The following is a 19,634-nucleotide window of genomic DNA, read 5'->3' as shown; positions in this document are numbered from 1 at the left end:
CTGAAAGGATTATGTTGTGCGGCTCCCAGCTCTACTCTCAGCCCCGCTTCCTTGTCCCATGAATTTGAATGAAAGGCGTGGCCATTTACTGGAATTATTCCAGCATGATGTATTCTTTGTTAACTAATTGAAATACAGTCATTATCACATACTAAGTAAGTAAACTTTACTCTATTTCTGGCCTTTCTGTTCTATTAATTTTTCTGTTTGGCTCATTTAGGTACCTCACTATTCTTTTTTTTTTTTTTTTTTTTTTTTTTTATTTTTCTGAAGCTGGAAACGGGGAGAGACAGTCAGACAGACTCCCGCATGCGCCCGACCGGGATCCACCCGGCACGCCCACCATGGGGGGACGCTCTGCCCACCAAGGGGGCGATGTTCTGCCCCTCCGGGGCGTCGCCCTGCCGCGACCAGAGCCACTCTAGCGCCTGGGGCAGAGGCCAAGGAGCCATCCCCAGCGCCCGGGCCATCTTTGCTCCAATGGAGCCTTGGCTGCGGGAGGGGAAGAGAGAGACAGAGAGGAAGGAGGGGGAGGGGTGGAGAAGCAAATGGGCGCCTCTCCTATGTGCCCTGGCCGGGAATCGAACCCGGGTCCCCCGCACGCCAGGCCGACGCTCTACCGCTGAGCCAACCGTCCAGGGCCGGTACCTCACTATTCTTAATCTTGTGGTTTTATAGAGCATTAGTACTAGGCAGTCCGTTCATTTTTACCTGTAGGTAAAATGATCAATAATGAGGCATATATGAACTCTGCCTAGATTTGAGTTTTGTAACTGGCTCCCACGTTGGAGAGCTGATCATCTGGGATATCCTGGACTGGACCATGCAGGCTTGTGAACGCAACTTCTGGGACTCATCTCCACAGCTGGATACCCAGCAAGAAATAAAACTCTTTCAAAAACCAAATGACATTGCTATTCATCATTTCACATGGGATGAAGAGGTAAGAAAAAAAATCAAGAAAATATTTATAAACTTGTCTTTTTAAATAAGCCCAGTTTCTAATTTTTAAACTTTAATCCCATGATGGATTTAAAAGGTATCATTTCCCATGTTCAAGTTGTGCTTTAAAATGTTCTGAGAGTTTTCAAAGATTATACCACTTGCATTAAAAAGGCATTTTAACCTTAGCTCCTGTACTTAAGGCAAGGGAGTGATTACATGGCCACAGATTTAAAAACTGTATTGAAATTTTGGATTGGATTAAATAATCCCATAATATTTGAGGATAATGCTTTAAGTTGTTTTAAGAAACACTTTGGGAAAGAATAGATTTGAAGTTTCTGGTACATTTCCTAGAGAGGTAAAGGAAACAAAAAAGTTGAGTTTTGTTTTTTTTAGTCTGCTAGCATCTAGGGCAAGATGATTGTTTGAAAATTACTGATTTCAAAACTTCAAGCCTTGGAAGCGGTTCTCTTAAAGTCCCTGACATCTTTTTTGCAGTAAGAAATTAATACCAATGGATTAATGAATCCTGGCTCAGAAAATGTATTTAAAGAGGAGTTACTTTCCTAAATGTAATCATAAGAAATGTTTATGGGGCTCTGGCCAGTAAGCTCAGTGGTGGAGTATCAGCCCAGCCTGTGGATGTCCCAGGTTCGATTCCCAGTCAGGGCACACAGGAATGCCCATCTGCTTCTCTACTCCTCCCCCCACCTCTCTCTCTCTCTCTCTCTCTCTCTCTCTCTCTCTTCTCCTCCTGCAGCCATGGCTCAATTGGTTAACACAAGTTGGCCCCAGGCACTGAGATGGCTTAGTGACCTTCACCTCAGGGGCTAAAAAATAGCTCAGTTGCTGAGCAATGGAGCAGTGGTGCCAGATGAGTAGAGCATCACCCCCTAGTGGGCTTGCTGGGTGGATCCCAGTTGGGGCGCACATGGGAGTCTGTCTCTGCCTTTCCTCCTCTTACTAAAATTAAGAAAAACGAAAAAAAAAGAAATGTTTAAGGGTTGTAACCTTTGAGGTGTTGCAGGAAGCTTTTATTTCACTTTATTTCATGCATTTCTATACTATTTAATATTCTAATCATATGCATGCTATTTTTATACATTTCATAAATAACATTCTAGATGGGGAGAGTGTTATATATATATTTTTTTGTTTTCTTTCTACTTCTTTTACTTTAAAAATAAAACAATTGGGTAAGACTAGGATATAGAATACTAATATACCCAAAGATTATTTCGTTATATCCCAACTTTATTTTGAAAAAAAAAATTAATATATGATAAAAATTAAGGTTTCAGAAAAGATGGGAACTAGATTTTTAAGAGTTGTAGTCCTAAAATTATATATATATTCTTAATTTTCTTTAAAATATTTTCTTTATTAATTTTTAGAGAGGAGAGAGAGTGAGAGATAGAGAGAAAGAGAGAGAGAGAAGGGGGAGGGAGGAGCAGGAAGCATCAACTCCCATATGTGCCTTGACTAGGCAAGCCCAGGGTTTTGAACCAGCGACCTCAGCGTTCTAGGTCGACGCTTTATCCACTGCGCCACCACAGGTCAGGCCTAAAATATTTTTCATTTTAAAAAATGTTTAAAAAGTTTTATTTAACATCCTTTTTAATCTTAAAATTTTTAATTGACTTATTAACTATATGCTATAAATGCTTGATAAAACATTACTTGGTTTTCCCTGATTTTCCTTGTGTTAAAGGACTTTCTTTCTTTCTTTCTTTCTTTCTTTCTTTCTTTCTTTCTTTCTTTCTTCTGGGGGGGGGATCATTCCATATTGATAACAGGTGATTGATAGAATGACTCTCTTGACTCACTGCAGTCTGAAAGCTCATTAATTCTCTAGGTGTATATATAATTTTCTTTGTCCTCTTGGATAAATCACTTAAACTCTGCACAGATGTCCTGGTCTATGAAACTAGTTTTTGAGAATTCTTTGTATTGAATGCTACCAGTAGGTCACTAGATCTTAGCAAGTTGACTAGCTGTTCATTAACAGCCCTGGCACTAGTCCTCAGCTTCTATTGCTAAATGCAGAATACCAATTCTGAGGGTCAAGGGGGTCATACTGGATTTAGACTCTGGTAAGCCCTGGGGCCATGCTTTGGTCCAGATACTGTAGGTCTGAGTTGGGTCTGTGGCCTCTGAGGCTACATGAGAAGGGTTCAGACAACAGAGTGGCACTTTGAAAGGTTACTTCACTGGGTACATAATGAATAAGAATGAATGCTTCTAAGACAAGTGCCACCAAAAGTCTGTTGACTTGCAAAATTGATTTCAGAACCTAGGTGGTGTGGTATGAGGAAAGAGCAAGGGACTGGAGTAACATGGCCTTGAGTCTAATGACTCCCTGTCTCAGTTTTTTGTGTGACTTTTAATCTTTCGATTTTAACTTGCTCACCTAGAAAATGCCAATAATATTTGCTTTTCTTAATGAGATGTTGGAGGCCAAAGTAAGATAAATATTGGTGAAAATACTTTCAAAAGATTAAAGTTGTTTTAGTAAAAAGGCGTTTCTAATACTACATTTGGGGAAGAGGGTCTTAAGATGACGGTGCCACTAATAGAATAGGCTTTTTTTTTTCTCATTAATTGAGAGGCAGGGAGGCAGAGAGACAAATTGCACATTTGGCCCAACCCAGGATCCACCTGGCAAACCCCCAGTGCTCTGCCCTTCTGGGGCTGCTGCTCCATTGCTCAGCAACTGAGCCATTTTAGCACCTGAGGCAAGGTCATGGAGCCATGCTCAGTGCCCAGGGCCAACTTGCGCAAACCATTTGAGCCATGGCTGCAGGAAGGGAAGAGAGTGAGGAAGAGCAGGACGAGGGGTGAAGCAGATGGTTGCTTCTCCTGTGTGCCCTGACTGGGAATCAAATCCAGGACTTCTACATGCTGGGGCGCCGCTTAACTGCTGTGCCAACCCACCAGGGCCAACATAGGCTTCTTTTGTATCCTGTGCAGGGGTCCCCAAACTTTTTACACAGGGGGCCAGTTCACTGTCCCTCAGACCGTTGGAGAGCTGCCACACTCAATGTTCCTCTCACTGACCACCAATGAAAGAGGTGCCCCTTCCAGAAGTGCAGCGGGGACCGGATAAATGGCCTTAGAGGGCCGCATGCGGCCCGCGGGCCGTAGTTTGGGGACGTCTGCTTTAAAGGTCTTGATTGTTTAAGATTTTGAGTGCTAGTAATTTTGCTCACATTTTGCAGGCAAAAGTAATGAAAGAATTTCCCCAAGGATACAGTGTTATGAGAATGAAAACTTAGCTTGTCCTCAGCAACTTCTGCTGTAGGGCAATCCACCACCACAGCTCCTTTCTCTAGCTGTCATATATCAGTGAGGAAGAAAGTGAGGCTAACGGGCGTAATATACAGAGCTTTCTTTGTATTAGCAGTTGTGTCCTTTCTACCTTCTAAATGCTGAGCTTTCCTTTGTGACTGAAATTTTTGGACTTCAGAGGGCAGCACAGTAATTTGGGCTGAAGACTAGGAATAGAGGAAGGTAACAATGGTTTTCTGATGTCACACCAGGGCTGGAAATCTATTACACTAGGTAATGGTAAGCACGAGTTTTATGGCCATTTCTGAATTCTCCCCCCAGAATGTATTTGCTGCAGTTGGAAGGGGTTTATATGTGTATAACCTTCAAATGAAGCGTGTGATTGCCTGCCAGAAAACTGCACATGACTCCAATGTCCTGCACATTGCCAAACTTCCAAACAGGTACAAGCTCCCATCTGTTCTGCAGCAGATGAAAGAAATTCATAGTTCCCAAGGCTACCAATGCAATTTCTCAAGCGGCAAAGTTAGCTGCTTTGTGGCTTAACCTGCTGTGTTCTTTTCGAAATGGAGAATACCATGTGGCTCTCTCTAACAAAAGTGTTTGTGGCAATATATTACAAAATTTACAAGAACCATGATTCAAATGAATTACATTTATTTATACAGAGACAAAGAGAGTCAGAAAGAGGGACAGATAGGGACAGACAGACAGGAAGGGGGAGAGAGATGAGAAGCATCAATTCTTCGTTGTGGCACCTTAGTTGTTCAATGATTGTTTTCTCATATGTGCCTTGACCAGGTGGGGTGCTGCAGTAGAGCGAGTGACCCCTTGCTCAAACCAGCGACCTTGGGCTTCAGGCCAGTGACCAGGGGCTCAAGCCAGTGACCATGGGGGTCATGTCTATGATCCCACGCTCAAGCCAGCAACCTTGCGCTCAAGCTGGTGAGCCTGCACTCAAGCCTGCAACCTCAGGGTTTTGAACTTGGGTCCACTGCATCCCAGTCCGACTCTCTATCCACTGCGCCCCCTCCTGGTCAGGCATTGAATTATTTTTTATAAGAAGAGATACTTTAAAATATGGTATTTATTTAAAAAGGTAAAAAAGACTTTTGGACATTTACTATGTGTTAATTTTTCTATTTATATTTTCCATAAACACATCTTTTTATCATTGTTTGTTTATAGCTAGAATCAAGTGGAAGTCTCCTATTGTCCATGCTTATTAAGTAAGGACTTTCCTCTCAGAGTAAATTTGGCTCCTGAATTTTTAGGGAGGAAATTATATGAAAGGAATAGTATTATTTTCTGTGCAGGCTATTTTCAGAGTCAAAGGCACCCTGAGGCCTGACCAGGTGGCGCAGTAGATAGAGTGTCAGACTGGGATGCGGAGGACCCAGGTTTGAGACCCCGAGGTCGCCAGCTTGAGTGCGGGCTCATCTGGGTTGAGCAAAGCTCACCAGCCTGGACCCAAGGTCGCTGGCTCGAGCAAGGGGTTACTCAGTCTGCTGAAGGCCCATGGTCAAGGCACATATGAGAGAGCAGTCAATGAACAACTAAGGTGCCACAATGAAAAACTGATGATTGATGCTTCTCATCTCTCTCCGTTCCTGTCTGTCTGCCCCTGTCTGTCCCTCTCTCTGACTCTCTCTCTGTCTCTGTAAAAAAAGAAAAAGAAAAAGGCACCCTGAGAAGAATATAGTGAGAGGAGATGAAATATTTATAACATCTGAGCCAATGTAACAATATAATAATGCATGTCTTTCCTGAAGAGTGCTTTTACTTTGCATGTTAGATTGTGATTTTTATTAGCTCCTGCCGTGAGCTGAATAAAAGTGATTGAGGGCTCCACCTATTTCTTTCACCGCAAATTCAGCGTCAGCCCTCCATGGTGCCGTCTTTTCATCTATGATTTTCTGTTCTGACAGGCAGTTAATCTCATGCTCAGAAGATGGCAGTGTACGCATTTGGGAGTTACGAGAAAAACAGCAGCTTGCAGCTGAACCTGTACCAACAGGTTAGTGTCTTTTCTCAGAAAGGCAGTCTTTCTTTTTTTCTCATGTGAAAGATAGAAGAAAGATATTTATGTATAATCACAAGAATAATATATAGCATGCTCCAAAAAGGCATGTTTACATTAGGCATATGGTAATTGGGATCTAGGATTCATATCTTTAATATAGAATTGCCTGTTTATTCAAGTCAACTAGGATTTTATTGATTTTTAAAAAAATTTTATTGATTGATTTTAGAGAGAGAAAGGGGGAGAGAGAAAGACAGAAACATCAATTTCTTCCTGTATGTGCCCTGACCCGAAATCAAACCAGCAACCTCTGCATATGCAGACAGTGCTCTTACCAGCCAAGCTCTCTGGCTGGGGCAGATCTTACTCTTCTGAGGGGAAACTTATTTTCCGGTAATGTGATTGACCAGCCTAATGAAGTAATTATTCATTTATATTGTTTATAATTGTGCCTGATACATAAACAGCTTGTAGGGTCAGATGTCATACTAAAGTGTTCTTTCAGCCTTGAAGCATTATAATTAACATTGAACTCAATTTATGAAAAAACACACATTTGTGTTTATATCATAATCTCATGAACTCTTGATTTTCAGGTGTTTGGCTGGTAAAACAAAATCCTAGTTTGTTAGCAACGTTTGCATGAGAAATCAGATGCTGATACCCCTGGAGTTTCTTCTGGTTGCCTGCAGTAGTAGGGCATTGTTTGGGGCACTCTTGTTCCTTTTGGTCTACCCTTGTTGATAGATTTGAGCTGTGACCCCCCCTTTTTTTTTTGAACACTCTATTCAGGCCTTTTCTCCAGTTTCATTCTTAGTGTCTATTTGTCATGTTAATACAACCTTCACCAGTGGCTGAGTAGGGGCAATAAAGAGAGATCAGCAGCAAACCTGGTTAACTAAGTAAGAGGAAATGAGGTAACATGAAAAAAAACCTGACATAGTGCTGGTACTATCCCTTTAGCCCTTGACTAAAACAAGTGCAAAAGATCTTCAAAAAAAAAAGATTTTATATTTCTGATCTTATATTACTATCATAAGGAAAGAACATAGTAATTTTGAAAATTACTGAAATGATTGTGTCTTTCTAGGTTTTTTTAACATGTGGGGATTTGGAAGAGTGAATAAACAAGCCAGCCAACCTGTTAAAAAGCAACAAGAAAATGCTACTTCATTTTTACTAGAGCTTATCGGAGACTTGATTGGACACTCATCATCTGTAGAGGTATTGTTTTTTTGTTTGTTTTTTAAATTTTATTTAGATAATTTTAATGGGGTGGCATTGATCAATTAGAGTACATAGATTCAGAGAAAAGATCTCCAGATCATTTTGACATTTGATTATGTTGTATACCCATCATCCACAGTCAGATTGTCCTCTGTCACCTTCTATTTGGTTTCCTTTATGACCCTCCCCTCCTCCCACCCCCACTCTCTCTTCCCTGCCCCTCCCCCCTGGTAACCACCACACTCTTGTCTGTGTCCATGAGTCTCAATTTTGTGTCCCACCTATGTATGGAATCATACAGTTCTTAGTTTTCTCTGACTTACTTATTTCACTCACTATGTTATCAAGGTAGAGGTATTGTTTTTAATAGGTATATAAATGTCCAGGGAATTCATGCTTTTGTATCTCACTGCTCTTCATTTAGTTGGTCTCATAAAGACCTATACTTTCTCTTACCTATGGGATTTTGCAGAATAGAAACATGGCATAGGATAGATTGTAGTATGTGTGATTGGGATTTCTCTTTACAGAGAGATATGATTTGAGGAACTGAGAAATGTGTTGCTTCTAAAGCAGCAATTTTCAACTCTTTTCATCTCAGGGCACATAAACTAATTACTAAAGGTCTGCGGCACACCAAAAAATACATGTATAATTTTGATTGATTCACATCAGGTGGCTATTGTTGTATTGGCTGTTGTCATTTTTTTAATTGACAATATAAGGGAAAAGAGGTCAGTGCCCCTGACTAAATAGATACTGTGTTTTAAAAATTCTTGTATTATTGAGAACAGCGGTTGAAAATTGTTGTTCTAAATAATGAGCTTATCATCATTATTTATGAGATGAAGATAAGTGACAGTAAGAACAATGTGACTATATAACAGCAGTAAATAGAGGATGCAGATATATCTATATCTATCATTTATCTATCATCTATCGAGAGTTAGCCTTACAGAATCTAATTCCAAGGGCCTTCTATCATATTCATGAATAGAGCACTGTTTTACCTCCCTTTGAAGAATATTAATTGTCAGTTTTAGTAAAACTCAGTGTTTTGATTATCATTATGCAATAAGAAAATTTTAGTTGAGAGTTATAAAATGCATACAGTTGTAACTTGTGGGAATCCAGATACATTAATATTTCCTGTAGCACCATTGCCTGTAATGAAGGGATAAGTTTAGCTGAGGTGAAGAGATGATTGGAACTGATAATAGTATGAGAACAGTATAAGCAAGGCCCCAAATATTGACTTTCTCAGATTGTTCTTTTCTGTTTCATAGCCAGGGAGAAACAAATTACCTCTCATTTGAAAGTGCATTTATGTTTGGGAGCAGAAGCACCACACTTGTTATGGAGTATTTCAGTCACTATACTAGACAGAGGAGTTTACAAAGAGATATAATATATATTTGCCCTTGTAGATTATACTTTAGTAGAGAAAAAGACTACAGAGCTAATAAGCTGTTAATCTAGACCTTTTAATGTTGGCCCAGATGCATAGCAGACAGTGCATATTCAGGAATTAGAGGGAAATGTTTAGTGTAAGATATGGGACTTGAAACTTGAGCTGAACCTTGCAAGTAAGGTAGGACTGATGTTCCCAGATGTTGGGTACTCATCTTTGCTTTTCTCTAACAAGAAGCCCAGTTGTTTTGTTTTGTTGTTTGACTCTGTCTGTATTTGCTTGGCTGTAGTATACTTTGGGAGGGGTGACGCTGGAATGTGAGACACAGAAGGGCAAACATAGGATCTACTTGGGGTCAGGGAGCAGGTCGCTTGGCTGGAGTACTGGGTTTCTGTGAGCACACGCTAGTGCAGGAGACAAAACTTGGAAGAGGAGTTCTGGGTTAGATTATGAATGCCTGTGAATGTAAGGTGAGGAGTTTGGACTTTAGTTTTTAAATAGTAGAAATCCATTAAAGGTTTCTCAATGGGGAAACCTTCAAAGTGGCACGTTTGTCATAATTTAGAAAAGCCAGATTCTAAGGGATTTTCTGAGTAAGAAGTATTGATACTTGACTTTTTTTTTTTCTTTTCAGTTTTTTTTTTTTATTAAATTTAATGCAGTGACATTGATAAATCAGGGTACATATGTTGAGAGAAAATATCTCTAGATTATTTTGACATTTGATTGTGCTGTATACCCCTCCCCCAAAGTTAAATTGTCTTGTCATCTTCTATCTGGTTTTCTTTGTGCCCCTCCCCTCCCCTAACCCCTCTCTCCTTCTTCACCCCCTCCCCCCTCCCCCAACCTCCCGCCCCTGTTGCCATCACATTCTTGTTCATGTCTCTGAGTCTCATTTTTATGTCCCTTCTATGTATGGATTCATCTTAGTTTTTTTTTTTTTCTGATTTACTTATTTCACTCCGTATAATGTTGTCAAGGTTCATCCATGTTATTGTAAATGATCCGATGTCATCATTTCTTATGGCTGAGTAGTATTCCATAGTATATATGTACCAAAGCTTTTTAATCCACTCGTCCTCTGACGGACACTTGGGCTGTTTCCAGATCTTCGCTATTGTGAACAATGCTGCCACAAACATGGGGGTGCATTTCTCCTTTTCGAGCCGTTCTATGGTGTCCTTGGGGTATATGAAAAAATGCTCAACATCACTAATCATTAGAGAAATGCAAATTAAAACACAATGAGATATCACCTCACACCAGTCAGAATGGCGCTTATCAACAAAACAACACAGAATAAGTGCTGGCGAGGATGTGGAGAAAAGGGAACCCTCCTGCACTGCTGGTGGGAATGCAGACTGGTGCAGCCACTGTGGAAAACAGTATGGAGATTCCTCAAAAATCTGAAAATCGAACTGCCTTTTGACCCAGCTATCCCACTTTTAGGAATACTTGACTTTTTTTTTAAGTACCTCTGGCTTCATTGAGAAAATCTATGCTATCTCTTAGGTACCATCTCCTGAATCTCCTCATTCCTTTTATTATATTTTCATCAGTAGTCTCTAATTTAACCCCTCTGTGTTCTGAATTGTCTTTTCCATGTCCTGAGGAATTTTGTTCCAATATTTTCCCCCCTTCACTCCTACATAATGAGCTGAGGCCTCATTCTGCTATCTTCAGAAATCTTTAAATTATTTCAGAGGAAATGTACATCTTGTTGTTTATTCTCTTCTTGGAGCTCATCTTTTTATGAGTTCATTTATCTTCTCTCTGATGGCAACTCTGCGCTCAATAATATTTGTGCTGCCTTCTCATCAACACTCCATTTCCCTGTTGTTAGTGTCCCCCTATTCATTCACTTGGTATGACCTTTATTTGGAAAGGTATATGTTTTTGAAGCCTCTGATAATTGCAGTTATTATTAATCTATGTTCCCTTTTTCGGAATTTCAGTGGCAAATCATAGTTTGAACTACGTTATTACATAGTACCTGATCACATAATATTTAACCAGTGTCCTAATTGTTTCAGCTATGATTTGATTTTTACAATTGAATTAGAACCTTCTTGAGGATAGGGGCTGTATATACTATCCTATTATGGAGTGTCATAAAGATGACACTCCGTAAATGCTTATGGATGGAGTTTATTGCCTTTTACTTACAGATCTGAAGCCAATGTTTACCTTATTATTTATTTGGTAGCCATTTGTGTATAAATGAGGCAAGTTTAAATGATTAATAGGTCTGGCATGACTTATAGACAAAATCCTAAAACTAATATTTGAAGAACAATATGGTAAAATTCAGAAGATACTTTGGGAATTCATGCACATTATAAAAACAGCTATTATAGTTCTGTAATTGAGCAATATTAAAGTTCTGATTATTAAAATAATAGATATTGGTCTTAACAGGGGTAGTCAAACTTTTTATAAAAACCACCGCCCACTTTTGCAGTGCTGGTCAGCCTAGTCCCTACTGCCCACTAGAGGTCATTCCAGCTTTCATAGTGGGCCAATTGCGGCACCATTTGGTTGCTCTGCTACCCCCACCATGAAAGTTGAAACGGTAGGGACTAGGTTGACCAGCACTGCAAAAGTGGGTGGTTTTTATAAAAAGTTTGACTATCCCTGGTAGTATTTATATTTTTAGTATTTATATATTCGCATGTGACTATTATCAACACTTAAAAATAAAATTTCTCATGGAAAATAATGTGGAGGTTTACGTTCAGATCCAAATACGTCTCCAAAGTACACATCTTACAAGCACACGTGTTGGTCTCATTTGGCCACTTTTCCTTGAAGTTCCTATACTCAGTAGTTTCCCATCTCTTTACAGATGTGTCTATACTTTGAAGATCATGGACTAGTAACTTGCTCTGCTGATCATCTCATTATTTTGTGGAAAAATGGAGAACGAGAATCTGGATTGCGTAGTTTAAAATTATTTCAAAAATTAGAGGACCATGGTGACTTATATCTTGCTGTCTAGTGTAAGAATTTGGAATACATGTACATCAACCTTGAACATCATATAGAGGGCAGTTCTCTAAAAAAAACCATTAGCATATTAATCACTTCAATGTGTAATGTGGTGTTTTTCCTTGTACTTTATAAAATTCTGATTGAATTTTGTGGGCATGCACATGAGCAACAAGCTGCTTCCTAGGTGTGAGTACACCCACTAAAGAATGTGCCACAAGTATTGTAGCAGTGAGTTTCAGATCACAGTACAAATATCTGTTGATACAGAATTAAGTTATACCATAGTGTCCTTACAGACATTTTAAAAATTTCTATGCTTTAAAAAAACTTTTGCACCAGAAATTATGAATTTATGGTTAATGAACATTGTACTCAAAATATCTTTGTTTAGTATATATTACCTTTAATTAAATGCTTACTCATCGTTAGATTTTTAAAAAAATTTGTGTATAGTTTCCCAGGGAGGTAAGGCCTTGCTTGCATTTGTTAGCTCTATTCCTTTACCATCTCTAAGCGGCTTTAAAAAGAAATCTTAGAGGCTGGAATCAGAGGTAAAGGTTTCTATGACTACCATATGAGGAAAACCAAAATGATCAGCCATTTCTTTTCATTTTTAATGAAAATAGCTTATAATGGTGAAATATATTAAAACTTGTTACCTTTATTACTGGGTCGGAGACTATGACTAGGAAAATTAGTACTCCCTTTTAGCCAGAAAGTTGTTTGTGTGGCATATTTGAGAAGTGGCACAGTCAGCTCTCTAATCTAACATACTGAAACTGGAGCATGCTTGGTATCCCAACACTGGGAAGACACGCATTCTGGTCTGAATGAATCAGGTTGTTGATCAGTTTGATTAAATATCTCAGAATCATTGTTAGGCTTTTAATTTTCCTCTATAGATGGACTTTGTTACTAGCTACTCTTCTCTTCAGAAATTTTATATTAGGTCATGAGTTTGTAAAGTTGTTTTTTGCATATAAACCTCTATCTCCGATTTCAGCTTTGCCATGAGAAACTATATACTATATCTAGAGGGAAGTCTCTAACTCATTCACTGGACTTGGTTTTTGCTTTCATGAATACCCTGATTTAGAAGTATACGGTTAGAATTGAGGTCAACATGTATTATGTGCATTTTTTTTCTATCTTAGTGTTTTTTCAATGCTATTATTTGCAAGTAACACTATGTAGCGTACCTTATTACCTCATTTTCTGGTTGTATTATTCATAACACAATCATGACTCTAAACTTGGTCACATTGTATCATCCCTTTCCTTTATCTTCCTCAGGTGGAGTGAGTTCTGACTGAACTGGTGATACTTGCTCTTTACCCACAAGACTAACCAGTCCTGACTGAAGGCAGGCAAATTTGAAAATCTTAAATTGGAAGTAAAGAATGAGTTAAACTATAGGGTCATTTTGGTCCAGGTAACAGTGTTTTCTAACTATTTCTTCTAAGTAGTAGTAATAACATGACTTCTCTCTCTATTAGTATTGCATTTCCCTAAATTAATATAGCTCCCCTCAACACAGAATGTTTTAGTAAACAACTCAGGATAAGAGGCAATTATAATAGTTAATACCCACCTAATACACATACCATCTGAAAGACTATATTTCTAATAAAATGACTATTTGGAGGAAAACATTTAGTAAGGTGCAGAGCTATGCTGAAGCTTTAGTGCCTGGCAATCTTAAAGCATTTAAGTTAATATGAAATTAATTGGACATTCCACTGAGTAACATTCATATAGAAAATGTGAGACATCTGATAAATGTTTCTTACTTGCCAAATGGAACTGAAAGAGATGGTCAGGAAAAGATTGTCCACACCTCAAGTAAGCTTCTGAAACATAGGCAAATTATTTAGCTCCTTAAAGTGGGATTCTGACATCCCAAATTTAATGTGTTCTGTGAACAAAGTATATGACTGATGAAATAAAGGACATTGAACTGATATTTTGAAATTGTGAAAATTCTAGGCCAAAGAAGAGGTAAAATAAAAACAGTTGTTGGAAATGAAAAATGGCTGTAGGAATTTAGTTACAAGTAGAGTACTTCACAAAAACATTTTCATCACATTTATATAATGCAACATTACAATACAAAGCTAACTGCTGTCTTGACCAAGCAAGTTCTCTTACCAACTAACAAAAATAATGTAGATACATTTCTTTGCATGGGATTTTCATATACATTTCCATTTTTTGCTACAAAATAGAAAAAAACATTGGCACATTATGTAGTGATAAGTCATTTTTTTCTTCCCATATATGATATTAATCCCAAGTGTTCTGCATTCCAATTTTTGTTCGAAAAAACGTAACTACTGATTCAATTAATTCAGTCTCTGTTGATACATCTTAAAAATATCGCATGGAGTACAGAGAATTTAAAAGACAAATGAAGATACTTTGTTTACTGAGTTTTTAATATTTATAATAAATAGAGAAGAGTTGAGTTGGTAAAAGAGAAAGGAAAATTTCAAGTCTGACTTCATGTAGATCACAGAAAGTTGTGAAAAGAGCTGTATAAAAATATGCACTTGTGCTTTTTCTAAAGCACAACAACTTTTAGCAAACAACTAATAGTACTTACTGTTTCCCCATATGTCTATTTTCTGACATATTTACATATCTTGCAATTTTTTTACATCATTAAAGGAAAATGGCATGATCGCAAATATAGATAGGTTAAAAACCTCTGAACCTTGAAACTTCCCCATCCCTCCCCAAATATATACGTATAGATGATACATGGTACAACACACGATTGACTTATATCCAGAAAATTGATTGCTTTCATAAAAATTTTTTTTTAAGATTTTATTTATTCATTATAAAGAAGGGAGAGAGAGAGAGAGAGAGAGAGAGAGAGAGAGGAGCAGGAAGCATCAACTCCCATATGTGCCTTGACCAGGCAAGCCCAGGGTTTTGGACCGGCAACCTCAGTGCTTCCAGGTTGACGCTTTATCCACTGCGCCACCACAGGTCAGGCGCTTTCATAAAAATTTTATGAAATAAAATATATATAAATTTTTTCTTTTTTAAAAAAAGCTTGTCCAAGGGCATTCAGATTTAATGGCTTTTATGCCTTGTGATTGCCTCTGTTAACCGGAAATATGGGAATGTCACAGAGTCCCCTAAAACAAAACTGTCACTCCTTTCCCCATCAGGGGGGGCTTTCTGTTAAGTTGAATGCATTTTAGCTACACTGGCTGCTGTTACCAGCCTACAGAAGGCACTCACCAGGCCTAGGCTGTGTTCTAACTCAGATGTCATGCCATCTGTCAGAAGAACCACTTAGCCATGGAGGCAGTGAAGTTAACCAGTTTATTAATAACTTGGTCCCAGTTGTTTTGCTCATTTTGTATAGTTTTTTTCCTTAGATTCTCTTGAGGAAAACAGTCAAGCTGGACAGTGATGGTGGCTTCTGTGGTAAGATGTGACCAGCTGAGCTACTAGGTCATCGCCCAGGGAGTGGGCACAGAGGCACCAAGTCTTTGCTGCTTGTGTCCTGCTAGTCATTCAGCTCCACGGTTGACGAGGGCACAGAGGATGACAGCAGGGCAAAGGATTTTGTCTGTTGCTAAGTGATTGTATAAGGAAGATATTTTTCTTCACAGAACATAACTTTCTGTGAAATTTGGGGCTTAAATGATTCAAGGTCAAATATTAAATGTTAGCTCTTTGACCTATACTTTTTTCATTACAAAGGAAAGCCTCTCATTTATACTGCTGTGATTCACCATGCCCTTTGCAGGTAAGAGGCCCCCTTCTCCCCGTCTTGACTTCAGCTGTCAGATGGAAGCCTTAGACTTCTGCACTTCAGGCCATCTAATGTCTTCCAGTGTTTGTAGTTATTGGCCAAGTGCTGCATCAGGGCTGGCAGGTGTGCAAAGGCTGAAAGGACATAAAAGAATCAGAAGAAGCCTGTTAAGTTAGATCCCAGGAGCACTTATAAGGCTGGGACTCTGTGGGACAAATTTGGGATCAGAACTAGAGAAGTACCCCAGGTTAGGCCTTAGGCTGCAAGTGAATACACAGCATCAGAAGGATAAGTTATTAAGTACTAGTTTCTGAAATACAAACAGGTCCTTTTAATTAGAAATTGAAAAGCCATTACCAAAAGAATCTGGGATTCAGAGTAGACTTTTATTATTTTTTTTTTTTCTTTTCATTTTTCTGAAGCTGGAAATAGGGAGAGACAGTCAGACAGACTCCCGCGTGCACCCGACCGGGATCCACCCGGCACGCCCACCAGGGGTGACACTCTGCCCACCAGGGGGCGATGCTCTGCCCATCCTGGGCGTCGCCATGTTGCGACCAGAGCCACTCTAGCGCCTGGGGCAGAGGCCAAGGAGCCATCCCCAGCGCCCGGGCCATCCTTGCTCCAATGGAGCCTTGGCTGCGGGAGGAGAAGAGAGAGACAGAGAGGAAAGCGCGGCGGAGGAGTGGAGAAGCAAATGGGCGCTTCTCCTGTGTGCCCTGGCCGGGAATCGAACCCGGGTCCTCCGCACACTAGGCTGACACTCTACCGCTGAGCCAACCGGCCAGGGCCAGAGTAGACTTTTAATGTATTTTGTTTTCTTCCTAAACTTCTGGTGATAGAATAAAACTGCGGTAAGATTTGGAAGAGATAAAGACTTGTTTATCAATATATCAAACATCCATTGAGTCTTTTGTGCACAACATTCATGTCAGGTGCTAGAAACACAGAAAGCGCACACATACCCACCATACCTGGTCAGAAACCCCTTTTTTTAAAAAAAATAACATTCCATTTATACCTCTATGTTGTTGAAGGTAATCATTATAAAGGATAAATATTTTGTGTGGATGATAGAACAGGAATTATCTTACCATCCCAAGCATCAAACATGTCTGTTATGAAGTAGTCGATGAAGGAGATCTGTGACTTGGGAATGCTGCAGGTGTTCCGGTCAAACACTGGCATCACCACGGGTAGACCCTGTCTCTTCTCTTCATCGGTCTGTAAGATACAGCACTGTCATAGGCTGCAGCATACACAAGGAACTGTTACAGTATGATCTAGTTTCTCAGAACAACCCTGTGGAAATGGGTCACCATTCAATTGTATATGTGAAGAAACAGGTTCAACAAGGTTCTGGGGCTTATATAAGCCAACTACCTGAAGAGATGGCAATAACTAAATTCAGGTCTTCTGATTCTCAAGTCTCTCATGCTATACCACAGCCCTCCTGAAGCATTGGTCATTTCAGGGTTCATACCCACTTTTCTGAGATATATTTTCATTATTGCCAGGTCAAGACTATTTTCAAAGTAATACTAGTAACACTAAATAGTAGCACAAATATACTAATTGACATTTACACTGAGGGTACAGAAGCAATGATGGGTAAAACTGCTGATCCTTCAGAATGAATCAGGGAACTGGCAGCAAACTGTATCACTAGTCATTGTATTATTTACTGCTGCATGCATGCAGTTTAAAAAGAAAGCCAGTTTCACTTAAGAACATCTTTATTGAAGCAGTAAGAAGTATTAGTCTTACTGAGTTTGGATCTTTGAGTATACGTCTTTAATATTCTGTATGACAAAAATGGGAAGTGCACAGAAAGCCCTGTGCTGTGCCAGATGATGTTGGTTGTCTTGAGGAAATGTATGTATGCAATTCAGCTGAACTAGCCTTTTTTTTTATTTTTATGGAACACTTATTTTTACTCAAAAGAATGACCAACCATGATCAAGTATCAGATATGGGTATTATGTAGTACGCTCAAGGAGTGTGAGAATCTTGAGTATTTTGTACATTGGAGTTGTATGTCTAGATGCGTATAGTTGTAATTCATTGAGCTGAACATTAAGATTCACATTTCCTGGTGGTGTGTTGAGCTAGAGGCTAGCTGATCAGATGCCTCACTTGTAACTTGATTTTTAGATCACAGTGGCTTGTGAACAGTAGTACATTCCTTTTTGGGAAAAAGAGACCTAAACAGGAGCTTACGTTAAAGGATTTAAAGTGGTTCTTTCCTATTTTCCATCACTTACTTTGAGAATGACTAGGACTAGGATGTCAAGTCCTCTCTGCGTCCTGGGAAGCCCATTTCAGAGCCTCCCACCAGCTCTGGCTCAGCGTGCTCACTTCAGGTCAGTTGAGCGGCAGCCTTAAAATAGCCACTGTTGTTCAAGCAGTAGTTGGGTGTTTCTTTTTCCCTCCTCTTCTTTCTGGCAAGCCCAGAACTGCCTGTCTTACTTTTCCTAAATTCAGGGCCTCTCTTCCCAGCCTTGAAAGCTGCAGTTAACTTAATGGGTCCTCAGCTGGCCTTTCCTGCCACGGGCCCTTTCAGACATCATCAGCTATTTACTAATTGCACCTCAGAAGTGCATTCCAGCATGTATACAGCCCCCCCCCCCAGTGCATTATTTGTAGGTACTACTTTCCTGTTTATCTTTCTGCCAAATGTATACACATCAGTCCTTATAGCCTCTGCTGTGGAAGTAGGCCTGTATTTAAATGGCATCTTGCAGTCTACTATTTTCTGGAATTTTCTCCTCTAACTCTTCCTCATACTGCCAAAGTAAACTAGATGTTGCTGCCCTCCTATATAAAACTTGTGGGTTTTCTCCTTAGTAACTTTGCTTGTAACACTTTGTTCTCCCAGAAAGTCCTTTCTTCTACATTTCTATTTCTTAAAAATCAAACAAAACAAAACAAAAACAAGGAACCTCTACCACCATTTCCACAAAGCCCCTCTTTTATCTAGGGGAAAAAAATCTGAACTCTCATAGTGCTCAACATATACCTCCTTTAGAGATTTTTTAAAAACGAATGTGTGGACCTATTTCTCCATCTCTCTTCTACTATATTGTGAGCTGCCCATGACTTATGTCTGTATTGCTTAATAATGTCTGTGTTCCCCATAATGTATCATAATAACCCCATAATAATCTAGGGAATGGATGGATGATTTCCCCAGTTTTTGTAGAAGTGCAGAATCTAACAATTTGAGGGTGAAAAGGTATCTCCAAAGGCTGTCTATTCTTTTTCCCCTAGAAAAGCTTTTCTCAGTGACCAGCCACATCAGTCTTAAGGGAGCCAGAGATGTAGTCCAGGCAGGGGTGAGCCAATTCCTTCCAGGGAAGAGTCATGCACTAATTGATAATGAGAATCCCCAGAGTTCAGTGACAAGGGGCCATTCCCAGAAGACAAGTAGAGCTCCCCGACAGAGGCCACGCACCTGGGCGAAGTACTCCTCAGAGACCCTCCCGGCTCATTCGATGCACAGGTCCAGGGGGCGGCACGGGTTGGCCACGTCGGCACACTTAATCAGCATGCGCTTGATCAGGGTTTGATTCTCAGGAAAGTTCTTCCCGATGGGGCTGCCCTCACAGCCACTGCCCTCAGTCTGGAAAACATTGTCAGATGAGGGGCGGGTCAGGATGATGGTTTAGCCACAAGGGCTAAATGACTGGACATTAGATGGTGATCACTTGGGCATACTAAGGCATGACTATGACTCAGGGAAGGGGATTCTCCTGTTATTAGTCCCATAATGTAACACGTTTAAAAAAATAACACCTCAAGCAATACAAAAACTTAAGAGTGTAAAGGGTCCAAGTTTCTGTCACCACCCATCCACTTCTTCACCTCCATCCTCTTCCCAGAGGGGACTGCTAATAAGCAGCTTTGGTTTAGTAATTTGGTATGTAATCTTAAAGAAGGAGATCTTTTGTCCCAGTTTTATCAGGAAATGTGTAAAA

The 19,634-nt window shown here is 39.7% G+C and overlaps 2 protein-coding genes across 2 annotated transcripts in view; one reads left to right on the top strand and one right to left on the bottom strand.

Annotated features, from left to right (window-relative positions):
* WDR41 (WD repeat domain 41) overlaps positions 1 to 13,846 on the top strand; it is a 59,821-nt gene extending 45,975 nt beyond the window's left edge. The window contains exons 9-13 of the mRNA XM_066273618.1: positions 759 to 943; positions 4,555 to 4,676; positions 6,162 to 6,250; positions 7,347 to 7,480; positions 11,740 to 13,846. Coding sequence (XP_066129715.1) covers positions 759 to 943; positions 4,555 to 4,676; positions 6,162 to 6,250; positions 7,347 to 7,480; positions 11,740 to 11,892 — 683 coding nt within the window. The 3' untranslated portion in view covers positions 11,893 to 13,846. The remainder of the gene's footprint in view (positions 1 to 758; positions 944 to 4,554; positions 4,677 to 6,161; positions 6,251 to 7,346; positions 7,481 to 11,739) is intronic.
* A 1,760-nt stretch (positions 13,847 to 15,606) lies between these two features.
* Positions 15,607 to 19,634, bottom strand: part of PDE8B (phosphodiesterase 8B) — a 266,892-nt gene continuing 262,864 nt past the window's right edge. The window contains exons 20-22 of the mRNA XM_066273617.1: positions 19,112 to 19,279; positions 16,752 to 16,881; positions 15,607 to 15,791 (exon numbers count right to left, since the gene is read on the bottom strand). Coding sequence (XP_066129714.1) covers positions 19,145 to 19,279 — 135 coding nt within the window. The 3' untranslated portion in view covers positions 15,607 to 15,791; positions 16,752 to 16,881; positions 19,112 to 19,144. The remainder of the gene's footprint in view (positions 15,792 to 16,751; positions 16,882 to 19,111; positions 19,280 to 19,634) is intronic.

This window comes from Saccopteryx bilineata, chromosome 4 (genome assembly GCF_036850765.1).
Source record: "Saccopteryx bilineata isolate mSacBil1 chromosome 4, mSacBil1_pri_phased_curated, whole genome shotgun sequence".
In the NCBI taxonomy this organism is placed as follows: domain Eukaryota; kingdom Metazoa; phylum Chordata; class Mammalia; order Chiroptera; family Emballonuridae; genus Saccopteryx; species Saccopteryx bilineata.
The sequence above is the reverse complement of the archived record's forward strand: the minus strand, read 5'-3'. Positions and strand labels throughout refer to the sequence as shown.